This window comes from Tachypleus tridentatus, chromosome 13 (assembly GCF_004210375.1).
Source record: "Tachypleus tridentatus isolate NWPU-2018 chromosome 13, ASM421037v1, whole genome shotgun sequence".
In the NCBI taxonomy this organism is placed as follows: Eukaryota; Metazoa; Arthropoda; class Merostomata; order Xiphosura; family Limulidae; genus Tachypleus; species Tachypleus tridentatus.
The window spans coordinates 224,983,316-225,009,797 of record NC_134837.1 but is presented as its reverse complement, the minus strand read 5'-3'; the positions used below and the strand labels follow the sequence as shown (position 1 = coordinate 225,009,797).

At 32.0% G+C, this 26,482-nt stretch overlaps 1 protein-coding gene across 1 annotated transcript in view; it reads right to left on the bottom strand.

Moving 5' to 3' along the window:
• Nucleotides 1-25,760, bottom strand: part of LOC143237662 (5-oxoprolinase) — a 214,426-nt gene extending 188,666 nt beyond the window's left edge. Inside the window, exons 1-4 of the mRNA XM_076477158.1 lie at nucleotides 25,479-25,760; nucleotides 19,171-19,362; nucleotides 12,485-12,610; nucleotides 7,727-7,833 (exon numbers count right to left, since the gene is read on the bottom strand). Of these exons, the coding sequence (XP_076333273.1) occupies nucleotides 7,727-7,833; nucleotides 12,485-12,610; nucleotides 19,171-19,362; nucleotides 25,479-25,700 (647 nt within the window). The 5' untranslated portion in view covers nucleotides 25,701-25,760. The remainder of the gene's footprint in view (nucleotides 1-7,726; nucleotides 7,834-12,484; nucleotides 12,611-19,170; nucleotides 19,363-25,478) is intronic.
• Nucleotides 25,761-26,482: the final 722 nt, after the last annotated feature.

Genomic DNA, 26,482 nt, shown 5'->3' with positions numbered 1-26,482 from the left:
TTCACCACTACTTGACAAGCCCTAACAAGAAAACCAAGATTCCACTACTTTGAGTTGGAAATACAGAGACCATGCTCCCTGTATCAAATGTTGATGGCAAGGGCAACTGGACCACAATCTCTCTCTCTATATATATATATATATCCTTACATTTTTTATACTTAAGTAAAGAGCTACACATTTGGCTCTTTGTGCTCTACCCCCAAAGGTATAAAAACCTGGTTTCTAACACTTTAAATCTGCAAACATACTGCTGTGCCACTAAGGGACACATTCATATGAGCAGATTCCAAACTTTAGTCATAAAGTGATGTACTCTGAGTCACCAGAATCAGAACAAGAAGGTAAGCAACACTGAAGTGCAAAACCTTCTCCTCAAAATGAAGAAACCAAAAAGACAACACCCCAAACTAGGATAGAGAGAATTCTGTAACCCATACTCAACCTGAGGAAACAGAACTTATCCTGTTTGGAATTATGAACACTCATCCTTAGTTTCCAACTGTGTGGACAAAACAACTTCCTCTTGCCCCCAAAATTATAAGGAAGATGTAGAACAAACTGTGCTCAATCAAGGATGGTAAACATCTGAGTTTGAAATTATAAACAATGTACTGAACCAATACTGATAATAAATAAAAAGTGCCACAATCAATGCAACGAGATAGACGAGTATTAAATCTGAACCAGTATTACTGATAGGATCCTGCATAGGCTGGTGCCTCTCCTACCAACATCTGGGTAAATAACATCCAGTGACCTGGGTAGGAGGGGCCCCATTTTACCCTCCTATACAAGAGTGGAGGAATACCTGCTAACACTCTGAATAAAAAGCCTCTGTCCACCCCTCCTGAGACTGGAAACCAGATGTGATTAGGATTCCCTAGCTCCACTATTTGAATCTGGGGGTAATGTGCACTGATCAACTCTAAAGAACAGTGCTCTGGAAACAGTGCAATACATTAAAATTGTTCCATTAAATTTTTAAAAGCAAACCAACATCAATTTATTCAATCCAATGACTGGTAGGAAGGGACAGGATCTCATTATACTTCATTCATGACAGTCCATGAGTGGTGGTCCTATATAGAACAGTAATACTACTCAGTCAACCTCTAGGTGGTCTTAAAAACACCTCATTTCTATTGAGCCTGTTGCAACCCAAGTAAAGTATACTGAATTAGTGGTTGCTCATGTGGAATTGGTTTGATAAAAGAACACCTGCACAAGTGAGAACCTGTGAAAAAGAGGAAAGGTAGCAATGAACACAGTTACCCCTCTGTATAATCTAGCAGAAACAGATAAGATTTCTACAAGAGGTAGGCAAAAACCCTTAGAAGTTACTGCAAGGTCATGCAAATAATGTAAGATAAAAGTATTGGGGTAAGTCCACATACCAATCTGTGTAAAGTCCTAAAGAGGACACTTCAATTGGACTGTTAAGAGCATAGAATTGTAACAAATCTGATTACTGGAAGAAGACTCTTCACCTTCAAAGAGGTCCCAGAATAATAAGTTGTTGTCTGGCACCTCTAAAAGCATTAGTGTTAGCAACAAAACCTTCAAGACCCTCACAACATAACATAGATCGAAATCTAATTAAAGAAATGAAAAATAGTGATGTGATGAATTGATGAAAAGAATTTATCCTCTTCCCTGTCTCACAGTAGGAAGAACTATCAGCAAATGTAAGTAGAATGATAAAGACAAATTGTGTACAAACAGCTCAAACCATCCCCACCAGCTATATTTATATGCAAGCAGCAAGAGAAAATAAGCCTTCAGGTAAAGGTGATACAAAGCATATATGAATCAGGTCACAAACAGGTGCTGAGAAAGGGCATGTAATGTAGCTTTAATATACCACTTAACTCTTTCACCATGGGCTCAACATAATATAAATTAGGTACCACAAAAGAAGAAACAATGATGTAGCTGCTAATATGGTGCTATTAACAGGACCTGACAAGGTGTTGGAGCAAATCATAGTGAGTACATTGGGTAACATATGGATTGGAAAAAAGGCCAAGAGTATATTCATGATACCTTGCTATTGACTGTGGACTGTGTTTTTATAACTTGCATGTCAATAGTGGTTTGTATCCTTGAAAAGTTGTAATTCCATCCCATCCTGATGGATTGCTTCCATTGCCAAATGCCAAAAGTGAGGTACTGGAGACCAAATTACCAGTATTTAAGTGTTCCAATAAGAGGCAAACCCACCAATCAGAATTGCAAAATTGAAAATCAGTCCAACAAAATCTTGCAATGCAGCATCTATTCTATTGGGAAAAATTTATTTGGTTTGAGACAACTAATGTGCTATCATATTTGTTTGAAATTAAAATCTTTATTAACAGATCAAATCTTAATCTCACTGCAAAGTTTCTCACTAATTTCATCAGTTTCATCTGATGGTCTGTGACAAATTCCTACTAATGGCTTTTCCCACTGATTATCCATTAACAAAAGCCCAAGTGGATTCAATCTCCTTGCCATTATCCTTAATATTCTCAACTTCAATGGGATGTAACTCACACTTTACATAGATAGCCACTCCCCCCCCCCTATTTACTACTCTGGTTCTATTAAGTAACCTACAACTATGTATTTCAAAGAAACTTCTGTCATCAAAATCATTTGCATATAACCATGTTTGAGTTATTCCAATTATATCAAAATGTTCTATTCCTACCAGTGTCATAAAGTCATCTATTTTCTTATACTTCCAGTGTTACAATAGTAAGAATTAAGCCTATTCTTAAAATTACTTTTATATTGCAAACACTGCAGACAAATTAGTCTTGATTCAAGTTGTCACCATGCAGTAAAGGTAGTTCAAACCTCCACCCCCACACTGTATCCTGTCACTGGGCATGCTCAAAACCTTATGCACTTATATAATATACCAAACAATACTATATAAAGGGTCTTGATCATTTTAATCCATCTTATAACCACCATGTAACCATGACACTATACATATTTTAACTTTTAATACAGTAAGTATAACTTCAAGAAATTTGGTAAGCTTTTAATAAAGATTAGAGATATGTTTTAATAAAGCATTTCTATGAAAGCTTTGTCTGCAAATTTAAGATGTCATTATTGAGTCAATTCCAGCAAAAGGCAATTTTCATGTTAATAATAGAAATACTTATTTTTATTTTATAATTTTCAAATTTTATTTGCATAACCTCTAGAAACTTCTAAATGAATATCAAAAGTTTTCAGTGAAACTTTATTCATTCAATCTGCTATCATTTTTAACCTAACACTAACTGAGTTAGTCTTAGTCAATTTGAATGACCTTGTAACCACCACATAAAAAAGTAATCTAAATTGTCCTTTTGTTCTTTCTTGAACAACTGTACACTCTAAGTCAATTACAGATTAATATATATAATAGAACACTAATATAATCCATCCAGCTAACTAAGCTAGAAACAGATTAAGTAATTCTCAAAATGGTTAAGCAGAGTTCAAGTACTGGCAAACTATTCAAAATTTGTCATCTCAACAGTTCCAAACTCCAGAACTTTCAGTAAAGTACTTGGAGGGGTGTGGTATGTGGCCTTCAGTTTATTGCTAAAACTTTATAAAGCAAAAACTTTTGTCATACAAACTGAATATTAGCTTGAAGATACATACAGTATAAATTTGAAGTTCCACAGAATGTTATAAAATCATAGAGGATAATTAAAATAAACAATTTGAAGCACATAAATGTCATATGATACAAACAAGTGAAGACTGAGAATTTATCTAAATATTTTCTTTTGAAGTGTGAAAATAAAATTTGTATAATATCAAAATTTTAATTATAAATGATGCTCTTATGCCAAGTAATTTATTGATATGCATTGATAATGAGGTAGTTTAATCAAATTTTGAGTGTAATTCTTCAAAAAGGTTGCAACATGCTCACTTTGACCAACAATACCTAAAAAAATAACAGACAAGAGGCTTTGTGATAACAAGAAACCCATTTGAAGTAAAAGTGTATCTCAAGGTGGCTGGTATAGGTATTAAAATTTTATTAAAATAGAGAATAATGTTTCAACCTTCTTAGTCACCCTCAGGTTAATATACCAGCTATCTTAAGAGACAAGAAGCTTAAGAGAGAGAAAACAGGTGGAAAAGGTTGTCAGATCTACTAATTTAAACAACCAAGTCACAGATCATACATGGCCACTGAACAAAGGAAAAAGAGCTGCCTTTCCGTTTTTCAGTAGTGGCAGTTAGTATTTCTATGAGGCTGAATGTGTCTTGTTATGTGCCTGTAACATTATACAACCACAATTCAGTACATCTTGTAATGCATCAGTCACTATTATGCATACCAATAGTTCAATTTAAGACCAGATATAGAGTTTGTGAGGCCTTAGGCAAAATAAAATGTGGGAGCATCTTTGGACCCTTATATAGACAATTGTTGGGCACTATATTCTACAACTATGTATGTAGCTAAATTAGACTAGCAATTGAAGTAAAACTGATAACTAAATCTATTTTCTAAAAAAATATTTTAAAATTTTCTTTATACAGCTTATATGTTTTCAAAAATAATTTATGAACGTCATAAATTAACACTTGAAATAAATAGTTATCAAATAAAACATATGTCAGTAAATGAAACTTTTAATCCTGCTCACATATTTTATGTGACTTACACTGCTGTCCAAATGCATTTTATTTCTCTGCCATAATTTACTAATATTATTTATATGTATTAAAAGATCATACTACTAAAAAATTATCAAAAAGTTGTAATCAATCTCCTTAACCCTATCACAATGGGCTCAGATATTTCACATGAACTTCTAGCTAGTATATATACATCTACAAAAGTGATTAACATATCTTCAGGAAATTTTGCAAACTTTCAGTAAACATGAAAAGTCTTTTGTAGCCAAAAAAATCTGAATTTTTAATTAAGTATTTTAGCCAAAACTTTGTCCATAATTACATGAAGTCAGGATATTGAGTGTTCTATGTTCTTTAAAGGTTGAAAAAGGTGGCATAAAATGAGTAGTGTTGTTTTATCCTGTTTGGTATCAACAATGAAGTTTCAAAGTACTTCTCCAGAGTTGTCATTCATTATATCAAATGTTTGTTTTTTAGAAAATGTATGTTTTATCTGTTATTTTCTATAATATTACTCTATACCATGTCAGTTGATTTGACCAACCTCATAACCACCATAAAAAACAGGAATTAATTTTAAGTTACTATTTTTGTCTTTTTGGAATGATTGCAAATCATAATAGGAAATTACAAGTGTTTATCCTAACTAGTTTAAAGCTTGTAAAAGTATATATCTATTTATACTTAATTTTACTATTTTATTGCTTTTTGAACCATGTCTAGTTAATAATCCTGCCTCATGTGTTGTAAATCACTCAGCAAACCTGTACTTCACATTACCCATCAAATTATGTAACACACGAGATACTAGCAAGCATATCTTGTTAAGAATTTTTATTATGAAAAGCAAGAAACAAAGTACAAACCTTTTTTTTTTTGTTGAAGACAGTCAATAAAACTTGAAATTACTTTCTAAAACTAAAAATGTTACCACAATAAATAATTTAATACTTAATAAAATACTGCATCTAAGAATACAGACAGAAAAGAGATTTTTTTAATCTTTCTAACTATGAGATAAGGGATATTAAAAATTCATTAAAGTTCATCAATGCATTTCCTGTGGGAATAAAAGTTGGGCTGAAACAAAACAGTTGTCTGTACAGAAAACGATGTAATAACATATGTTACTTGACAGATTAAAACTTTGTCTTTCCATAGATTATAAACAGTGAAAAACAACTGGCAATATGTTAAAGAGGATATGACAGATGGGTGTAACAAATGGTTCTAGTTTTCTAATTTATGGCTGCCTAAGTAAATAAAATTGAAAACTGTAAAAATTATGCTTTGCTTGAGTAATATCTATTTTATAATAAATAATTTATATAGAATTTTGTACTTGTCATCAGTGTTCTCATACTAGGGAAGATTGAGAATTTTACAATATTTTGTTATAAAATTAAAATCTTAAAACTTAAACATTATTAAAATTTAATTTATTTGCTATGTTTTAATTCCAATTTTATTTGTATACATTGATAATAATTTTCTAAAAAATTAAATATAATTTTCTAAAAAATTGTGGTATGCACTTTGTTGTTTTGAATTAAGCACAAAGCTACACCATGGGCTATCTGTGCTCTGCCCACCACGAGTATCGAAACCGGTTTTCAGCGTTGTAAGTCTGCAGACATACTGCTCAGCCACTGGGGGGCTGCACTTCGAAATACCCTGAGTGAAAGAGTTAAGTAACTATGTGATACAAGACACTCTAATAAAGATAATTAAACCAAAAGACTGACAATAGTGTAACACTTCACACAGTGAAAGAATTAAAGTTCATAGTCCTCTTAAAAGTTTATTTAAAACTTACGTTGTATGGGAACAATCAAAAACAGGTTGTTAAATGGCAGAGAGGAGAACAGCATCATGTATTCAGAAAATAAAAGTGAAGTATGCTGGAGCACCAATACAAATGTAGGCTGGATGTCATCCAATGATGATAGAAATCTACATAAAACTTACATCATTTGACGTTTAACATACACAAACTAATTCTGATTCATCGTATCATTCCCTTAGTAACAAGAACTGTTCATTACGGATTCTTCTTCCAGCAAAATACTGATTGTTTCTATGTATTCAATAAATAAGATTAAATTATACATGGTGGTAAAAGAAGAGGCTGATAGAACACACAACCTTGGCTTGGTATGCCATGCACAAAATCCAAACATGAATACTGTTAAGGATATATGGGTTTTTATAGAAATCAAGAATGTTAAAAGACAACCACACAATCTGACTGATATATGACAAATAATACAGGACATCTGGACAATACCAATATATAAAAACATATTTCACAAATTGTGATATGTATGGTAGAATAAAAAGAAAATGTATTGCTCTATTTAAATCAACTACAAATAATAATATGTACAAATTATTATTTTTCATATTTTCTATGATAAAATCTTGAAAATCCTATATGTGTGTATATATATGTATATATGTATTACAAGTGTATTCCACAATTATTTGCCATATATCCCAAATTTAGTTGACAGATATTACTGTCTCAATGTCATTGTTATCAGAAAATATTTTGAACACAATCAGTGCTTATATTACTATGCTATATAATATAAACAAAATAATATTTTTCAAGTTTTAAACATATGTAAACATACTAGTAACACCTTGCATTGCATTTATAACCGTAGTTGGTGAGACAGGTAAAATAGCTACACAATACAAGGAAATTCATGTTTACAAAGTTAGTTTATGCTTGATTATTATTGTAAATGTGAAGCCACAGTTTTATTTTCTTAACACCAAAAATGAATTTTTAGTCCAATATCATTATGAGTTTAGAAACTGTTTAATAGCTATAAAACTACAAAAAATTATTATGTAATGTATTTACATTACAAATTCAACTACACTTAATCCTATAAAACATTTTGTATGCCTTTTTTGTAGTGTACTTTTATACAGTTAATCATCAAGATCACATTTATTTATATCCATAAATAACAGCATGTAAAATTAGAAAAATAAATATTCCCCACAACATATACATCAATTACTTAAAAAATTTATAAGTTGATCATAGACCATAACTGATACCTACATATATGAGTGAGCCAAAACAATGGCTAAGCTGCTAATACCCTTGCTCAATGTGTTCTCCAAATCTATTCTTAATTTTTCTAAATTTACAGGAGTCCACATTTCTAGCTGCAAAAATGTATAAAATTCATCAAAAATTAATAGAAAAAAACATTATATATATAACTTCAGAGTAAGATAAATGCATAAATGTAATTACTTGTAAAATATATATATTATCTTACTGATAAACTATATAAAGTCCATAATAAAATTATTATAATAATTTTCATCATAGTCAACACAGGTGGGTTGCATTTCTTTAGAACATCCTTTGACAAAATCAGTTATATCTTTTTATCTTTGTTGTCTGTCTAACTTCACTTTCACTAAGTTAACATTTTCTGACTTCACTTCTTTTATTGGTTGCCACAGTTGTATTCAGATCTTTAAATAATTGTATATTTTTTCATCAAGTCCATACAGGCTTGTTCAGTTACTTTGTAACCCAACTGACAATTATTTTCCCCATATCTGTTCTTACAACACAGCTGTGAAACCATCAGATATAAAAGGCTGTTCAGTGTAGGAAGTATTATTAATTATTTTGTGTTTGCAATTTGTTGATGTGAAGGCTCTAGATATTTCTAATAGGCCTAAGTGAGATACATAAATAGCTGTGAAAGTAAAGTTACATAAAAGAGAAATTAAGTCAGAGGGAAGTTAGAAAATGTAATTTTAATGTAGGAGTAAATGGCCTGATGACTGATATGTTAGAGTGAGATTAATAGTTTGAAAGAAATAAGGAACATAATTTGTCTTATCAAAGAATGTTCTAAACTAACTGAACCCACTCGTGTGAACTTTTACAAAAGGTAAACAAATATAAAAAATGAAAAATAGACTATTATTGGAAGTTCAGGAATGCAGTTATGGTATCTCACACAACAATTAAGTAAATTATACATGGATACTATACTGATGAAGATAGAAAAAGTAATTTGGCTTGCTTATTGAATTCTAAAGCAACTGAATTGGACTAAATGGTCTTTTGACAAGAAAAAATCTGTATAGTGTTTAAGATACATCTATAATTTTCATAATGTAAAGAATTTTTGTACATATTTAACTTGTTCTGAATATATATATACCATTTTAAAAGCAAGTTGAGCACACACTGTTCATTTATTGTCAAAATTACTGCCACCAAGTCAAAAACCTAGTGTAGAAGTACCCTTAGCTCAACAACCCCTATATTTACATTACTATATATACACTACTAAAAAGATGCACCATACAGATCACCTATTTACACTAATCACTCACACACCAGCTTACTTCATGTTTTCTTTCACAATTTTTTTCTATTTTTTTAAACATGCAACAAAAAATAAATCTAGAACTATCAAGCCTTCTAGTAGCAACAATATTATACATAACCAGTGGAGTACTAAAGGGAGGCAGTTTGCCCCAGGTGACAGCCAGGAGGGGAGTGCCATTGGGATTGTCAAAATACCAGTACAAGTTTTCAGATCAAATGAAAAATTTGCCAAAGTAAGAAAAAAAAATCAAAAGTGTTCAAACTATTATAATAATTATTTATTTATAATAGCTACCATTATACCATACTATAATGAATTAGTGTTAATGCAATGGCATTGATAACTAATTGTCTCTGCTTGTCTGGGATGATAACTTGATAACTCAATGAGTATCTGGTTAGAAAAGTTTGAGAACCATTTTTTAAAGCTTTTCTGTTATAATAATTTTTTTACTTCTTTATTTACTTAATATACTCTTAATTATACTTTTAATTCTCATTTTGTCAGTGATCTAGTTATTTTGGGTAATGCTCATAGTTTTCTGTTTTTTAGGAGTTGTGTTTGCACTTAAGCCCCCCCCAAAACCAAAAAAAAAATAATCACAGACAATATTTCAGTTAATGTATTTCAAGTCATAATAGTTCCTGCATGTTATGCATGTTGGTGCTTTATACCTTTTGATTTTGAAATTTTGTAGAAAACATCCTTATAAGAAATGAAATTGACCTAGTGATTCCAACAAAGATAAAAAGGAGAAAACAGTGACTGATATCAAGAGCAAAGTATTTTGGGATTCTTTTTGACAGCACTCCTGATGTATCCCACACTGATCATATGTGTAAAATAATCAAATACATCAACATTAAATGTGACAAAGTTGAAATAAAGGAATCATTCTTGGGTTTCTTCCCTATTGCCAGAGGGACTGCTGCTGAGCTCACAGAGGATTTCCTGAGATGTCTGGAGAGAGATGGACTGAACAAAAACCTGTGCCATGGTCAAAAATAAGACAATGCTGCAACTATGACTGGGATTCATGGTGGTGTTCAGTCACAGATCAGAGAGACTAATACAAAACTTTGTTTGTGCCTTGTGCAAATTATTCTCTGAACCTTTACAGAGTACACTCATTTGGAAGCATTTATTCATGTGTGACTTTTTTTTTGAGCCTTGGAGAGTCTATTCCTTCTTTTTAGTCTCATTTCATTGATGGGAAATGCTGATAGAGAATGTAGGCATGACAGTAAAAAGACTTTCCCAGACAAGATGGAGTGCTCATTATGACACTCTGAACCCAATGACAGGAAATTTTAAAAATCTGATCTCAACTCTTGAAGTACCATGAGATCCTAAAGAAAATGTGGACACAAGAGGATCAGCTGAAATTTTGCTGTCTGCTGTATGTAGTTTCTCTTTTTTAAGTTGCCTTTCATTCTGGTATCAAGTCCTGAAAGAAATTAATCTTAAACAAAATTATTTCCAAACACTTAAAATCTTCCTTGAAAATTGCATTATCAAGCTCCAAGCTCTAAAACTGTTTCTTAAAGATCAGCACAATGAAATTGTGAAGAGTGCTATTCATTATGCCACTAAAAAGTGTGAGGAAATAGACACCCTTGTGGAGAGAAGGAGAATAAAGCTCTGAGAAAGGATGCCAGAAGATATGGGAAAGAATACTGGTCTCACACTGCAGAGAAAGTAAAAAAGAGCTATGTCTGAATGTCTTAATCAGTTTCATCAAAACTCATTCTAAGGCACTGAATCAAATTCTGTCAATATTTGCTGTTATTCAACCAAACATTTTGGTTGTTGCAACAGACAAAGAACTTCAGAAGTGTATTCCAAATTTGACTCAGATTTTCAATGACTTCTCTAATGAAGATATCAGTGTGGAATTTGGATGGCTTCAGAGGCATTTGAAATCTGCCAAAATCAATGTTGAAGAGGCAAAGAAATGGACAGCATTGCAGTTTCTGGAGTTTATTGTCAAATAGGATTTTTGTGAATCTCTGCTAAGCTTTTCACTGTGTTTGAGATTCTTTTTGATCTTCTATGTTTCCACTGCTTCATGTGAAAGAAGTTTTTCCAAATTGAAACTCATAAAAATGTTTTTTGCTCACTCATGAGTCAGACAAGACTGATGAATCTGGCTTTACTTTAGTTGAATATGAATATGCAAAGAAGGTGAATTTTGATCAGGTAATTGATCAATTTGCAGAAATTAAGGCTCAAAAGCAGAGATAGTGAATTCTCTCTAGTTACCTTCAAAGAATATTCTGAGCATTGAGATTGGATTTCCTCTGTTTATTGTATGAAATAAAATGTAATATCACCTGTACACTGAATTGTTAATGTCCTGCATTTGTCTTAGTTTCAATTTGCTTATGACAGTACCATACTGTTTAAAAATCTACTTTAAACACAAATATAATTTCCTGCATGTTTAAATTTTAAAAATATTTATGGGGGAGTACCAAAGGAAGGATTCACCCCAGGTGCCAATTACTTTGCATATACCCCAGTATGTAACTAAAAAAAGTTGGAAGCTTCAAGTAAGGTTATGTCAACAATATTGCTAAAGCTGAGAACAACAATCAAACTGCATACACAACATACAACTCATACAGAATTATGTAACAAACTTGTAAACTATTACTTTTAAAATAACTAACTTTTACACTTTTATTAAGAAAATTAAATAATCGTTACATACTGAATCACTAAATAAACTAACTACTAAGCTTAACAGTCTTGTATATTGAACATGGAATATTTATAATATAATTAGAGTAATATAATGAACTACAGAAAATGTTGGATAACACTATTTGATGTACACAAAAGAGAACAAAAATATGAACAAAATAAATTTACAACAACCAGACAAATCAGCATATTAAATTTTAGAAGGAAGCAAATATGCAAAACAACACTTATTTTGTTGTCATTTACAAGTATTCAGGTTTGTACAAATGTTAGAGGAACAAAATTTATTCATTAGTGAGAGTTACATGGATTTAATGTTGAAATATTTTTAATTAATAATGTGAAAAAGTAATACAACAATGATATCAGAAGTGGAAGATTATTAAGTTGAAAAAAAATGAAATAGAACTTTTGAACACCAACTTTCTTTAACAAAGATCATGGCCACAAGAGCACAAAATGAAATAGGAAAGTTACTACACAATATTATAAGAAAACCACCAAACACGATGGCACTAGTGTTAGTCATAACACAAAAAAAAACATCACATCACTAAAGCTAACTGCCAACTCAACGGCTCAACCTTTTATAAGCTCAATCAGAGCCCTACAGCTCAGTTTCCTCAAATTCCCCACAGAAATAAAAATTGTAGTTGTGTGCAGTAATTTACTACAGAAAAAAATACTTGCAAATTTGAAACTATGTATTTATGTTATTACTTGAACATGATTAATTAATAAAATGTTCTTACCTTTTCATTAGTAGTGCCAATACAGATATTACATTTTTTGTTTAGCTGACAATCCTGCTGATGTATCAAAACTCTTTCTTCCACTTCAATAACATCTTCATACAACATCTCTGGGCATTTTATTTGCTGATGTAATTGATTAAAACAACTTAATGTCAGTGAAATATTATTCCCATTTACAAAATATAAGTATATTAGAAAAAAGAACAGCTTATATCAACATTTACATTTGTACAATAAACAAGTTGGTGAGAAGGTGTTAAATGATACAATATATACATTATAAAGTCACTGAAATCATTTCAAGTCGAATGTTTACAGTATTAGAAATAATTATGAAATGCATGAGTGATACACATAAAAATTTACAAGATGAATTGTAACAAGTTGTCAATGGTCTTCTGTAAGCAACTGTAATGTTTTCCGAGATTTATTGTTGAGTTTTTACATAACATACCAAGTTTATATTTTAAACAATTAAATGTTCCCTAGGAAGTTAGATAAACTTACATCTCACTGCTAAGCTCACAGAGAATGTTTATTTTACTTGGCAAAGGCTTCAGGTATTCATATTAATCCATGACAAGTTGCTTTATTGGTAGCAACTATCTGTACAAGCAACAGTTTATGCAAATATTTTTTAACATTTATAGGTGTTTCAAAAATGTTCACTAATTGCTATGAAAAGGCTTTTACAAGATGTGTTGTATCAGGTTTTAAAGCATATTAAATTTTGAAATTTCCTTACTATAAGCATGAATAAGGATGGTTTGTCAGTTATCAATATGACGCTATATATGAAAAAAAATGTATATCAGTTACTGAATAGCGACATGTATGGTTAATAGAATAATGTGTATTATATACTAAATATATCAGGTCATTCCATAAGCAATGTCATAAATTTAATACAAAAAGTGCATCATCATTTCTATCTTTGTAGAAGTCTTTAATGACTAAAATATGTAGTAGGACATGTATAAAAATGTTCACACAAATAAAAGAAACTAACCCAATTCCACATTTTCAGATCATTAATAAAATAAATCCTTATAAAGGCAGATGCATCAAATGAGCACATTAGGCATATAATGCTTTATGAAATTAAAAAAAGGTAATAGTGCAGCAGAAACTACACGAAACATTCAAGGTGTTTATGGTGCTGTGACAGTTGAAAAACTAGCACAGAAACTTAATTCAACCCATTCACTGTCATCTGCAACAGATTGGAAGTGTTAAAACTTGGAAAATGGGTCCCCCATGGCTTGACAGAAGCCAACCTTAGAGCAAGGGTGGGCATTTGCACTTCTCTGCACTTTCGTGAATGTAAATCACCTATTTTGGACAGGTTAGTGACTGGAGGAGAAAAATGGATATTTTATAAAAATGTTAAGTGCCACAGACAATGGCTCAGTGCAGGTAATTTGGCTAAAGCACAGACTCAAAATGGACCTCCACCCTAGGAAAGTCTTGTTAAGCATTTGGTGGGATACTGTTAGTGTGATCCACTTTGAGTTGCTGCCACTCAATGTAACAATTGCATCATACTTCTACTGTCAACAGTTAGAGCACATGAATGTTGCAATGAAAGAAAAGAGACCTTCTTTGATCAATTGTAAATGTCACACCAGAATAATGCACGGTCCCATACAGCAAGAATCACATCTGCAAAGATTGAAGAGCTAGACTAGGAAAAACTTCCACATCCTCCTTATTCTCCAGACCTTGCCCCACCAAATTATCATCTATTCCACAGTTTGAAGAACTATCTTGATGGAAAAGAACTTGGAACACATGAAGATGTCAAAACTTCCCCTCTAAATTCTTTACCTGCAAACCCCAAATATTTTATTGAAGTGGCATTCAGAAGCTTGTGAATCATTAGCAGGGAGTAATTAATAATAGCAAAACATACATTATTGATTAAATAACATTAATAGTATTTGAAATCCTTTCTCTTTTTTTGAACCTAAAATTGGACATTACTTAAGGGATGATATGATGGCTTGTCAGTGTATAAATATCATCAACTGTAAAATGAGAAATTTGAGTTTATATGGATCTATAGTTATTAAAATAATATGTTTTGTAAACTAAACACAAAAGTATCTAACCTATATGAAAGCTAACATGAGTCATATCACATGATAATTTTTCAAAATAGGAAGACTCATAAAAGCCAAAATGCATTTATTCAAACAGAATAGTTCAATAACTGTTTGCCCATTATGATTTTAGTGAAAGAATTACAAAGGGGTGTTCCATGAAAGTGTATAAGTGTAGTGAATGGTGATATAATAAGCCTAAAGTAAAGATGTAATGTGAGATTACCTAGCCTAGAGCCAAGTGCATAAAATTTATCAAAATAGTAAAAATACTGATTCAATTTTAAATAAATCAATTTGTGAATTAAGTTATTTTTTTATACATTAAAAGTTGTTAATCTAACTGATTTTTACCACTAGTTATTCTATGAACATCCTGGTTCTTTTGTCAATCTGTCGAGAACAAAGGTACCATGTGATATTATAGTGTTTTAAATATTATGGGATGTTATACAGTAGTATTCTGTCTCTTTGTTGGTCATGTTTGATTTTGCAAAATCTATTTATTTCAGTGAGCTACAAAATGTGAGGTTAAGGTACACTAAGGGGTGGGAGTTGTAGTATTTACCTCATCATTTCTGATGAGCTATATGCTAGCATAAAGATAATCATCAGTAAAATAATATACTCAATGTTAATTTTCATACTTAGACTCTTCTATAGAAAAATTAAGAGTAGACTCAAGCAATACATTAAACAAAGGTATTAGCAGCTTCAGGGGCATAGCCAGGGAGGGAGTTGGGTGTTAAACCCGCCATGGACCCAAACTTCTTTAGACGAGTTCAGTTACCACCTGTGAAGTTTCATAAAGATCCGTGATTGCATGGTAGATAGTTTCACACACAACAAATGGTCAAATGCAAATTTGTGATTGAACACTCTTTTAATGCAGCAAGTTTTGTCAGAACTAGAGAAATACAATTGATTATCTATGAAAGGCTCAAACACCAGTTTGTTCTTGCCAGGACATCTACAACACAGTTTGGTTCAACTTTAATATCACAGTGAATGTATAATGAGGCCTACTTTGCTGGGCCTGATAACTTTAAGTTGTATATTATATATGTAGACCCATATATTTATTTATGATTAAAAAAATAAGACAAACACCTCAGTGTGCCATTCTAAAATTTGCCAAAAAGGTTGTCTCAGAATGCGTAATTCAGGCTTTTCTTTCATGTTTTCAATAAAAAATTTCCCGGGGGGGAAGCATGCCCCCAGACCCTCCTAGCATGGTTTCATGCCTGCAGTACTTGCATCAAGCACTCAAACTAACCCACCCTCAATGGCCATTTCTGGCTATGCCCCTCAGCAGTTTTGCCATTTGTTTTAGTTTATCATATGCATCACTTTTAATTTATGATTAACTTATAAACATTTTAAACACCTTAAAGTAAACATTCCACTTTGACAATATCATTAAACAACAAGAATAGCCTTTTAAATAGTTAGCTTATGATCAGATGTTATTATTAAATACTAATACCATCCACTTTGGGAATTTTGTACAAAGCTACACCAGGGCTATCTGCAATAGCCATCCCTAATTTAGCGGTGTAAGACTAGAGGGAAGGCAGCCAGTCATCACTACCCACTGCAAACTCTTGGGCTACTCTTTTACCAAAGAATGGTGGGAATGACCATCACATTACAATTGCAGTTTACTGTTGGACTCTAACAAAGCTTTTCAATAAATCAATATCCTCTGTATATATATATATGTATACACATATATAAATAAATACACTTAACACTTCTGTTGGCTTTAGTACATGTGCTATTAACACCACCTCAATGGCTTAAGTAATGTATTTACCACTATGCCAAAATCCTTTTTTAAGTCATACTATTGAGCAAGTTTATATCTATATTAAACATGTAATCCAATTAAAGATCATATGCCAAACGACTGTCCAACTTACCAATCATCCAAGTTATTCTGCAATACTTCAACAGCTCAATACAGTTAAAGGTAACCTAACTTAATGGCACCAACTTACTTATTATACCCCTATCAATAACAATAATGTAAATTAAGAACAAAAGTAGAGGTCCATGCACTGACCTCTAAAATACTCTATTATTAGCAAGGCTCTTGTTTGGTTGGACTTTAATAATAATAACAACTTCTTTCTTTCTCTCAATTAACTAACTTATAATCCAATTAATTAATATTTCCCCAATCCCTACTGATGTGACCTTCAAAAATCTTATGTGACACTTTACCAGAAGCTTTTGAATATCTAAGGGCACCAAGTCTACTTCCTTCCCATAATCATAGTTCACGTTTTTAATTGGTTGGAAACTGATGAAACTTATTTTTGAATTTAAAAAATTCTTAACTGAAAAAAATCAGAGCTAAGGCATATCATGTGACAAAAAAAAAGATTAACCATTTTTAAAGGTTTCTTTTGAATTTATGAACTTGAAACTAAAATACTATAAAACTTTAATTACCAACTATGTTTTCACACAAATTTTACTGAGAATAAAGTTGTTCAACTAAAATTTTGAATGTAACATTGTAGATGATCATGACATGCTCAAAAGGACCACTCTAGTATGCATACAGTTAAAATTAGGACATCTATGCTAAATTTTTAACACATGATAATGGTACAAAACTTAAATACAATGAGTCAATTATTGCTTCACAACCAAATGGTCAATTTGTCATTAGAGAAATGTACAAAAACCGTACATCAACTCATTTGCTTGTATTAGTTTTAAAAAAAAACCTTATCTTAGTTTCCATACATGTCCCACTGAAACATGATAATCTGTCATGTGAAGTAGATTTCAGTCAAAACATTCATTTTTTTTTCTTCTGTAACATTTCTGTACTGGTAGTCATGAGTACATTCACAACACTACTTTTGAAATTAATCTGACTACCTTTTGATACATATTATGCAAAGACAGCACTGTCTGCTTAGTTGGAACAGTCAACCAAACTATGAACTGTCAACTTCTGATTGTACTTGGTGAATTTCACTTTACTACAATAAAGAGGGAGCAAATTCCATAATATTTGCATTTCATACCAATTTTATTGACATTTCCATTAGTATTTCCAAAACTGTGTATTAAAAATTTAAAAATGTACTAATTTCACAGTTACACATGAAATACAAGTGAAATTATTCAAAAAACAATTAAATGTGCTAAATATGTATTGATATGAACAAGCAAATTCATAACCAAAAACAAAAGGTTTTGATTAAAACAAGAGTTTATGCTAAGCTAATATCTTGAATCCAGCTTTTTATAAGTAATAAAAAACATTTTATGAATGCAAAATCATCTAGTAATGGTACTACCAAAAACAATGCAAGTAAGAACATATGGATGATACAGCTATACATAGATCATCCCTTTGACTTTCAGTATTGAAATTTAAAGTTACATTATAAAATGCATGAGTACAAAATGGTTACAGAGTCAGTCAATTCAACAGACCTTGTAGTAAAAGTCTGTAATAATCACATGTGTTTTGACTCAAGTTGCTTTAATTTTCCTTGCACCTAAGTCCTAGGCTTTATTTACACTACACTGATACCTACCTTGATATGATCATATTATGATAAAAAAAAAATTGCATACCAACAATCAGAAATATATAGTTTCCAACTGTAGGTATATTAAACTCAAGTATGTATTCTGAAATGTTACATTAAATATTAATATTTAAAGTCATGTAATGATGAATTTGTGCATAGCTATATCATTCCTATATTCTTGTTTGTATTCTTTTTGCATTTCTATCTTTACATTATTTTACATTTACAAAATGTTTTTTATTACTTGTTTTGTGACATTTTCCTCCTTACTGAAATTTAGTTTATTCTGAGGATGTATGTAATAAAATTTAATATTGTGTGCAATGATATTTTTACTCCTTCAATTCATACATAATATAGGGGTTGATCAATTGTGATCAAATTTTTTGATAAAAGCACTTAGTATTCAACATGTTACAGTCATCTAATGTTCATTTGTTATTGGCTGGTGATTCCTGTTTCATCCTGTAATTAAAAATGTTTAATGAAATACCATGTTCCTGTAAAAAAGACTAAATTGAAGAGTAATAATAACATAATTTATGCTAGAAACAGAATTTTTGTTTCTCAATTACTAGTAGTTATTTTGATTAAGCACTGCCCAGAAACATACAGTAGGTTATCTTGAGTGAAACAAGAAGGATGATAAAACATTTTGGTGAGTTAGTTACTTTCCAGTTTAGTATCTTAGCGATGAATTGGTTTAAGGCTTGTTGGGTAGAGAAACAAATGAAAGTGAGTGGCAATCATCTTTTACACCAAAATTCTCTGTTGACTTTTTATGATACATATATTTGTATAGTGCCTTTGTAGTGTTTTTGCCATCCCTAATTATAATCTAACAACTATTCTACAACTGGAGCTAGCTTTCAACTTTTTGATGTATACTACAATTTATAAAACAGTTGCATAAAAACCAGAACGCAATCACCAAAAAAATAAATTAATAGAAAGCTTAAAATTATACAATTTATTTTACAATTTTAGCATTTTGATACCATCCTAAATGCACCGTGCTTACCAAGTCAAAAATATTTGGCCTTGCTTGATTACCAATAAAAAGAAGATCTTTGAAACCTGCTGTTATTGCTAAAGCCATTCTTTCACCTTTCCTTTCCAGCAAAGCATTGGTAGCTACTGTAGTTCCCATACGAATCCATTCAATTTTGCTTGTGTCTATAGGATCTGAAGGGCAAATACTGATGCCTGTTTCCTGTAAATATTTTGGTGCTGGTTACTAAACATTAAACATAGTCATTAAAAATGTGCAGTAGCATCAAGTTTTTATTGCAAAATATGTGTTTATTATATATTTTTAGTTTTGCCAAAATGATTCAATACTTATTTAGGTATATATGCCTAACAATGATAAAAAAAATGTTTATGAAAAATAAGTAACAGGGCATAAACAGTAGCTTCATCAGATGCTCAGTTACATGTGTATGTTACACCTATCATAAGCTTCTCCTCCTTTTAGTTTAGGATGATGCATGTTCTCTTCAAACATTTCACACTTATTGGTATTTATTGCACATGTAATACACATGACAAACGTATAACTGGATTTGGAATATAGAGGTTCTTTTCTTAGGCTAGTTACACATTATGAAGGATTCACTTCCCTTTGGTATTTCTGAATTCTTTATAAAACTTGAGAAAATATCAGTAGAGAGGCAACATGACAGCTTTGATGACCAATCAAGATGTCATCATTCTAATTCAGAATAGTTGTCAGGCCACAAAATGGGTAGTCACTTGACTGAAAAAACTAATAACTAAAATAAAGCAACATTCCTTACTTCCTGAACTATCAGGCAGTGTTTCATAGCAGGAGGTAAGCACTACATCACGTGTGATAGCCACTTGTTACATTTCAGGTAAGACATCTAATATTAGTAGTTGTAAAACCTAAAGTTACAACTGCAATGAAAACAAGAAACTTGTTAAATTTTCTAACACTTCAAGAAGCTGAAAGGCTTAAGGAATCCTTAATTTTTTAAAACTTATATGGAATTTTACAGTAAAACTCAAAGGATATTTATGTGAAAAAAACAAACCACCTTACATCCTGTGCCTGTATGAATGTACAAATTCAAGTAACATTTACATACAAATATGTGTGAAGTTTATAACTGTGCATTGACAGAGTTGTACTTTTAATCAGTACGTAAGATGAATCAGACTATGAAAAATTATAGTGAAAGTCTTTGTTTCACTAAGTATCACTTATATTTTTTCCTTCATACTGATAGTGGGCTGATTTTAATCAACAGGTGGTGGCACAATATGCAATGCTAGAATCTGTGGCTTTGTGTGCACTTGTGTATCTATGTGTGCTGTGAAGTACTCTGTAGTATACAGCATGACTATTACTCCACGTTAAATAAATACTAGCTGAAAAGTTTCAGTTAAACTTAGTTCACCCTGTGATTATTTATTTTGTACTACAAGTTGGTAGTATAATTTACTGGTTCATTGATGATGACCTGGTGACAGACATGGCAGCTGGCCAGACAATGGCTTATGTTGCCATAACTACAAATGTATACCATCAAGCGGTCAACAACAACCTGCAATATTTGTATATTTGTACACAGTATTTTACATCCATGGCTATATTTTTGTGAGAGTGCACAGTTATTATGACATTAAATACAAAATTTGTTCATGGTTGTGGTATTATATGTGTGAATCAATTGTACAAATAAAACAACTGTCATGCAAAAAATGAATAAAAATAAAGAATTCAGTCCTGGATGTGAAGGTGATGACACAAAAACTGTAGTTACTGATTTATGCCTCATTACAAGAAAGTACCATGTACCTGATATTTTCATGGATGTTGCAGTTTTGTTTTACAAAATAAAATATTTTAGAATTAATGTACTTTTCACTGGAGAGATGAAAGTAACAGGTCAGCTTCAACTGAATTCAGGACAACTTAATATGGGGCTGATGTTTTCAGTATAGAGATTATTCAAATGTGTCCAAGTACATGAAATCACTTATGGAATAACAAAAATCAAAATACAGCATAACCCTACTAACAATGGCATGATGAAATGATCACCTATACCAAATACATTATCCTTCTTAAACTTATATAATTATACTGTTAAAAGTTGAAAGAAGTGCACAATATTACCTTCCTTCTGAAATGCAATATAACTGGGTATGTGCAAGCTCAACATTTGTCTCCTTTTCCTTTGGTTAATATACAATATTTTAAAAATTTCTTAATATACAGGATATCTGTTCTTAATATAAAAAGTCATCAATGAAGACATTAGGTTACTGCTCCCCTTGTTATCCATGAAATTAGGTCATTGAATTAAAGTACAAAGTCTTTCTCATATGAAACATTGCTATTACTCGGCACATACTGCATAGAATATGATAGTTGTCTCTTCCACTAACAAGCCAGGTCTTTCCCCAGGAGTACATCATTCCATAATTTGAAAAAAAGTGCCTGTAAACTGTTATTCTTTTTTGTATCATGTCATGCTTACTCAATCAGGTGCAAGAGGACTTTGAAGACTGAATCATACTGATTCACTTTAAACACTGTAGTTCAACTAAAGGTGCTGAAACATATTTGCTCTTCACAATACTTATTATGTACAAGTGCAGAAAATAAAGAATGTCTCACTCTGTAGTACACTGTGTCCAACAGTCCAACATCTTTGCTTCAAACTTAATCAATGTTACAAAAATTCAGATTTTGTTCTGTACAGCATTTTCTAGCAAACCTCACAATTCCTAAACTCTTATTTGATTACTCAAAGATACATACATTAATGAATCTTAGAATATTACAGAGTAAGTAGGTTGGAAGAAAAAACTTGAGACTATGAAAGTAAGAATTGCTATTCAGAAGTTTTTTTTCTAATCCTGAGTTGTAAAGTTGAAGTTTGCACTTCTAAATGGAATTTGTATGAATCAAAAGAATCATGAACAGAAGGAATTATGTGCAGAGGAGCAATGGCTGTTAGAAATATATGTGTCAATGTTTTCACTCAGAGAAAAATTAAGCTGCCCTTTGGTCCAAAATCAAGGCTTAAAAAAAGAGGTTCTTCTTAGAACTTGGGTGCTTATGTCAAAGAAATACACCAATTGCATGAGAAAGCACAGCCTTAAATGGCTTTGGCAAATCATAAAGACATTGTAGTTGACAAACTCTTCAAAGAGACTATGAGGTACCACTTTGGTGCAAAAGATCTTCTCATCCTAATAACAGAAGTTTCTGCAGAGACAAGGTTCTAAGTCAAGACTTTAAATAGGTTATAAGAAAGGATAAAACCTGAACATACTGCCCCACTGAAAGAACGGCATCATGTTAAGCTTGAACTTCACCAAGGGCAAACCAGTAACAAACAAATCTTGTCACTGCAGTACAATCACACAGGTTCCCAGCTAATGGGCAGAGCTTTACTGGTCAGCCCATGATGCCTGTGCCACAGCTAAAAATACCTCAACCTGGATGTTATTCTAGAAAGAAGAATCAAAGTGTTTGCTTTAAGTGTGAACAAGAGAACCTCTTCAAAATGAACTATACATACCTAACCATGCATCAAAATAGATGCAATTACAAGTATTGTAACATTGACATTATTTGTAAGATACAAATGTAATAAATTTCTTGTATTACACAAAAGCTTCCAGGACACTGGTTAATTCTGCCTTATGTACAGCACTCTGAGTGAAGCCATCACTCTTGCCAGTTAACATCAACTTTCTTCTGGTAAATGATGGTAGATTGAATGTAACTAGATGTGCAAGGCTCTATATCTTAGTAAAATCTGCCAAAGAACAAAAATACAGTTACCTATAGCTTGAGGTCTAATGTTATTATCCTAGGGATGGATACACCACAGAAATAATTAAGTAGTTTTTGCCTATTCAACAGATGACCTCCACAGAAAAACGTCCCTCAATGAGAACAGACCAAGCCCAAAAACAGTGAAATGTTTTTGGACTTACCATACCTACATGTACACAAGGTGTTCAGTTGTTTACTACCAGCAAGACTGAGTGCATTGGTGCTGAGTAAGAATGTTACAGAGCCAATGAAAGAAAAGAGCACCATTTCTTGTCTAGAAAGCAGACAGAATTAGTTCAAATAGTGGTTTCTCAGAGGAGAGATAAAGTTCCATTGTTGCTATGTGATCACAGAGGACCAGCTACCCAGATTTCCACAAGAATGATCACTAGCACAGCAAGCAAAATGAAACTGTATAGTGCTACTTTTGTCAAGCCGCATCTGAAAACAAGAACAAAGTTGCCAAAAAATCTGTGATGACTGACTGAAGATTGTGTATGCAGTCTTGATTCCACACAGCAAAAGCTAAAAGACCTATTGGTTATCTATGCTATTATACTTGTGTAACCATATGGCCAAGCGAGTCTAATAGAAGTAACTCATAATCACATTAACAAGTAATGTGACTATGTGTGTTTTCTTGTAGCAAAGCTGCATTGGGCTATCTGCTGAGTCCACCAAGGAGAATCAAACTCTTGATTTTAGCATTGGAAGTCCATAGACTTACTGCTGTACCTGTGGGGGACAAACAAGTAATACATATCTAATTAAATAAACCTTGCATATGCAGCCCTGTAGCAATAGGGATGTAGCTAGCACTTAAATACAGTAGATGTTCAAGAACAGAATTATACAGCCTTCAAAATGCAGGGTTATCTATAGCACTAATTGTTAGGAAGAAGGATGCATGAATATTCTGTATTGATTTTAGATGAGTGAACAGGAATACCTGCATCAGAGTCCTTCCACATCCTTGAACAGATGAATGTCTAATGTAATGAAAAGCACCTTCTTGTTCAATACTTTTCACCTGATATCAAGATACTGACTTATCAAGTTGAGTAATGGAAGTATGGCTAAAACTTTTCATAACTAGAAATGATTTGTACAAGTTTCTTATATTTGCCTGTGTAATACTTCTATTACTTTTGAATAGTTAACAGAACATATACTAAAAAAACTGCAATGAAAAAATCTATTTCTTGTTGTTTTGCCACATATTTGAGACTGTTTCCAAAAATAGTACTTCAGAGGTTAATAATTTTAGAAAGTTAAACCAGGAAAGGGTTTACCCATGTCCATGAGGATGGAATTATGATAAAAGATGGAATCCACATTGATTCCTACCAACATTCCAACATTATAATACTAGTCTCAACTTGTAACCAACAATAAGACCACAGTTTCTTCAGTTTTGTGTCAATTAGTGACACTTTGTAGCAAACTCCTTTATGACTGAAGTATCATTATTTGTTTTCATTAAAGCTGATGCACATTTTTGGTGGACAAGAGAAGAGTGACCAGGAATTCATATCACTAAACAAATTTTATTGAAAGTTCCAGTGCTAGCATATACACAACATGACTGTGTGTTCTTCTTGGATACTGATCTCAATAAAACAACTTATTCCTCAGTGACCTCAAAATATATATAGATGTAAATTCCACAAGTGATTATATAACACATTTAACACTTCAGGAGCTCTGGGAATAGCAACTATATGGCTAGTATGGATTCTCCTTTCCACATAGAAAGGTAAAGTGCAACCAAGTACATAAATAAAAGTAGGGAAAACAAAATAGTTCTATTTTGGAATAAATTATTACACAATACTGCAGACATCATGTTGTCTATTACATTTATGTTGTTCAATATGACACAGTGTTAATATTTTGATATAAATATTTCTGTGGGAAAGAAAACTCTGAACTTTAAACTCATGTAATTGAAAACTTTACTATATAAAATAAATGTTTGGCTTCCTTCAAATGAACTTTTCAAAATTTAATCTGAAAAACGAATTAACATTTACTCTGTCAAATATAAAACCAGAATAATACTTTGAATGGAACATGGTTTTCTTAGCACTGGTCTTCAGACTCATTGTCCAATAGATACAAAAAGTAAAAAAATGCAAAATTATTTTACACTATGTATCATGTAACACAGCTAATCTAATGTACTTCAAAATCATCTTATTGGCCGTGGTGATATTAAGCACTGAATTCTATCTCGTATTATTCCTGATTTTAGAAACAGGACACAAAATTTGTATATAATGTAGTGCTACCAAACATTTTGAAGAGGGAGTAACAATCACTGACAAAGTGACTTTGAAAGTGAAAATGAAATCTTGTCATCCATCCATTTTTTTATGTTCCAAGTTTACAAATTGAAACTATTAATGACTAATAACTATTTTAATTATAATCTTCAAAACAGTACAACATATTCATCATTAACACAGGCTGTAAAATTAACATTAAATTAAAACCTAAACTCAACACACTTCCTCTATAATTCTTCTTATTCCTTCAGTAGGAGCATCAGAATAATTCATTGGATCTTCCGACAGAAGTTTCATCAGCCTAATTTTACCATTAGGGCATCTTGCAAAGATGTCTGTGAATGTTCCCCCTCTATCAATTGCAAACTGGTATCCTCTTGACAGCGTTGATGTTTCGCACTCTTTCTCCTCTACTTCCATACTTACTTTCATTACGCCCTCCATCAATGTTTACGTTAAACTCAAAAGCACATGACTTAGCTTTCTCCGAAGCTCGAGAGGTCATCTATGTTGAATATATATATATTATATGCATAATATTATTTTACTTGCAATTATTTTATTGTGTGCGATTATGTTTTTTATAGCAATACCACATAGAGTTATCAGTTGTGTTTACAGAGGGAAATCGAACGCCTGATTTTAGCGTTGTAACTCCGAAGACTTATGACTGTCTCAACGGGACATGCATTTACTTTGTCTTAAGTATAAGTCTTTGTTTGTTTTTGAATTTCGCACAAAGCTACACGAGGGCTATCTGTGCTAGCCGTCCCTAATTTAGCAGTGTAAGACTAGAGGGAAGGCAGCTGGTCATCACCACCTACCACCAATTCTCGGGCTACTCTTTTACCAACGAATAGTATGATTGACCGTAACATTATACACCCCTACGGCTGAAAGGGCGAGCATGTTTGGTGCGACCGAGATTCGAACGCACGACCCTCAGATAACGAGTCGATCGCCTTAACCCACCTGGCCATGCCGGGCATAAATATAAGTCATAAATACATTTCACAATAATACAGATTGCATATAGGTGTTCAAAACTTCTCAATGCTACAATGAAAAACACCTTATATAATTAAAAGTAATTTTCGTAAAAGTATGAATGGCATGGTTCAATAAATTACAACGGCCATTTGATGTTTGCTGAAGTCAGATCTATATATTTGTATAACAATAAATCTAAATATATTTTTCTTCTTTTCTAGGCACTGATAAGAGTA